The sequence below is a fragment of the Aplysia californica genome, unplaced genomic scaffold (assembly GCF_000002075.1).
Source record: "Aplysia californica isolate F4 #8 unplaced genomic scaffold, AplCal3.0 scaffold00921, whole genome shotgun sequence".
Lineage (NCBI taxonomy): Eukaryota > Metazoa > Mollusca > Gastropoda > Aplysiida > Aplysiidae > Aplysia > Aplysia californica.
The window spans coordinates 163,712-164,594 of NW_004798191.1; the positions used below are offsets into that span (position 1 = coordinate 163,712).

General features: G+C 50.8%; 1 protein-coding gene across 1 annotated transcript in view; it reads left to right on the plus strand.

Annotated features, from left to right (window-relative positions):
* Positions 1 to 789, plus strand: part of LOC101858222 — a gene marked incomplete at its 5' end in the record, with an annotated part of 2,668 nt that extends 1,879 nt beyond the window's left edge. The window contains 1 exon segment of the mRNA XM_005110633.2: positions 523 to 789. Coding sequence (XP_005110690.2) covers positions 523 to 789 — 267 coding nt within the window.
* Between the last annotated feature and the right edge of the window lie 94 nt (positions 790 to 883).

Sequence of the window (883 nt, forward strand, 5' to 3'; positions counted from 1 at the left end):
CTTCTTTCCTCCTCCCTTCATAACCACCTCCCTTCCTCACCTTCCCTCTTTCTCTCCCCAGAACTGCGACCGGTGTGCCACAACCAAAAACCTATCTCTAACCGAATCGGAGTTGTGGGAACTCCGACAGTCTGTGATAGCCGACCTTTTTTACCTCCCTTTCTCTTTCATTCCTCCTCTCCTCTCTTCATTCCTTTCTTCTTCTTCCCATTCCTCCCTTTTTTCTTCTTTTATTCTTACTCATCTCACCTCTCCTCCTTCACCCTCCTTTCACCTTTCTTCACCCCTTTCCTCCCTCATCCCACCCCCTCATACTTCCCCTTCTTTCTTCTTCATCTCACCTCTCCTCCCTCCCTCCCTTCCTTGCTTCCTCACTACACCCCTCCTCTCACCCTCCCTTTCTCATTCCCACCACCACCACCCCCTTCCCCCCTTTTTTCTCCTTTTCTCACCCCCCTCCCACCCAATAAGATATATGAAAACCTTTCTCCATTCCTCACCTCCCTCCTTTTTTCTCCTCAGAACTGCGACCTGTGTGCCACAACCAAAAACCTGTCCCTCACGGAATCCGAGCTGTGGGAACTCCGACAGTCTGTTATAGCCGACCTTTTGCTGGAGGCAGACGAGTTGTCCAAGAAAAGACGGACAAAGGAGAGCGCCCCCGACCACCGACCAACCGCCCAGATGTCTGGAGCTGTAGCCATCTGTTTTCTCTTCCTGGTGGTCTTTGTGATGGTCGTCCCAGACATCCCAACTTTTTATCTGCATTTGAGGCGCTACCCGTCCTGATTGATGGGGAAGGGGGGGGGAGGGGGGTTTTGTTGGTGGTTTTGTTGTTGTTGTTGTTGTTGTTGTTGTTGTTGTTGTTGTTGTTGTTGTTGTT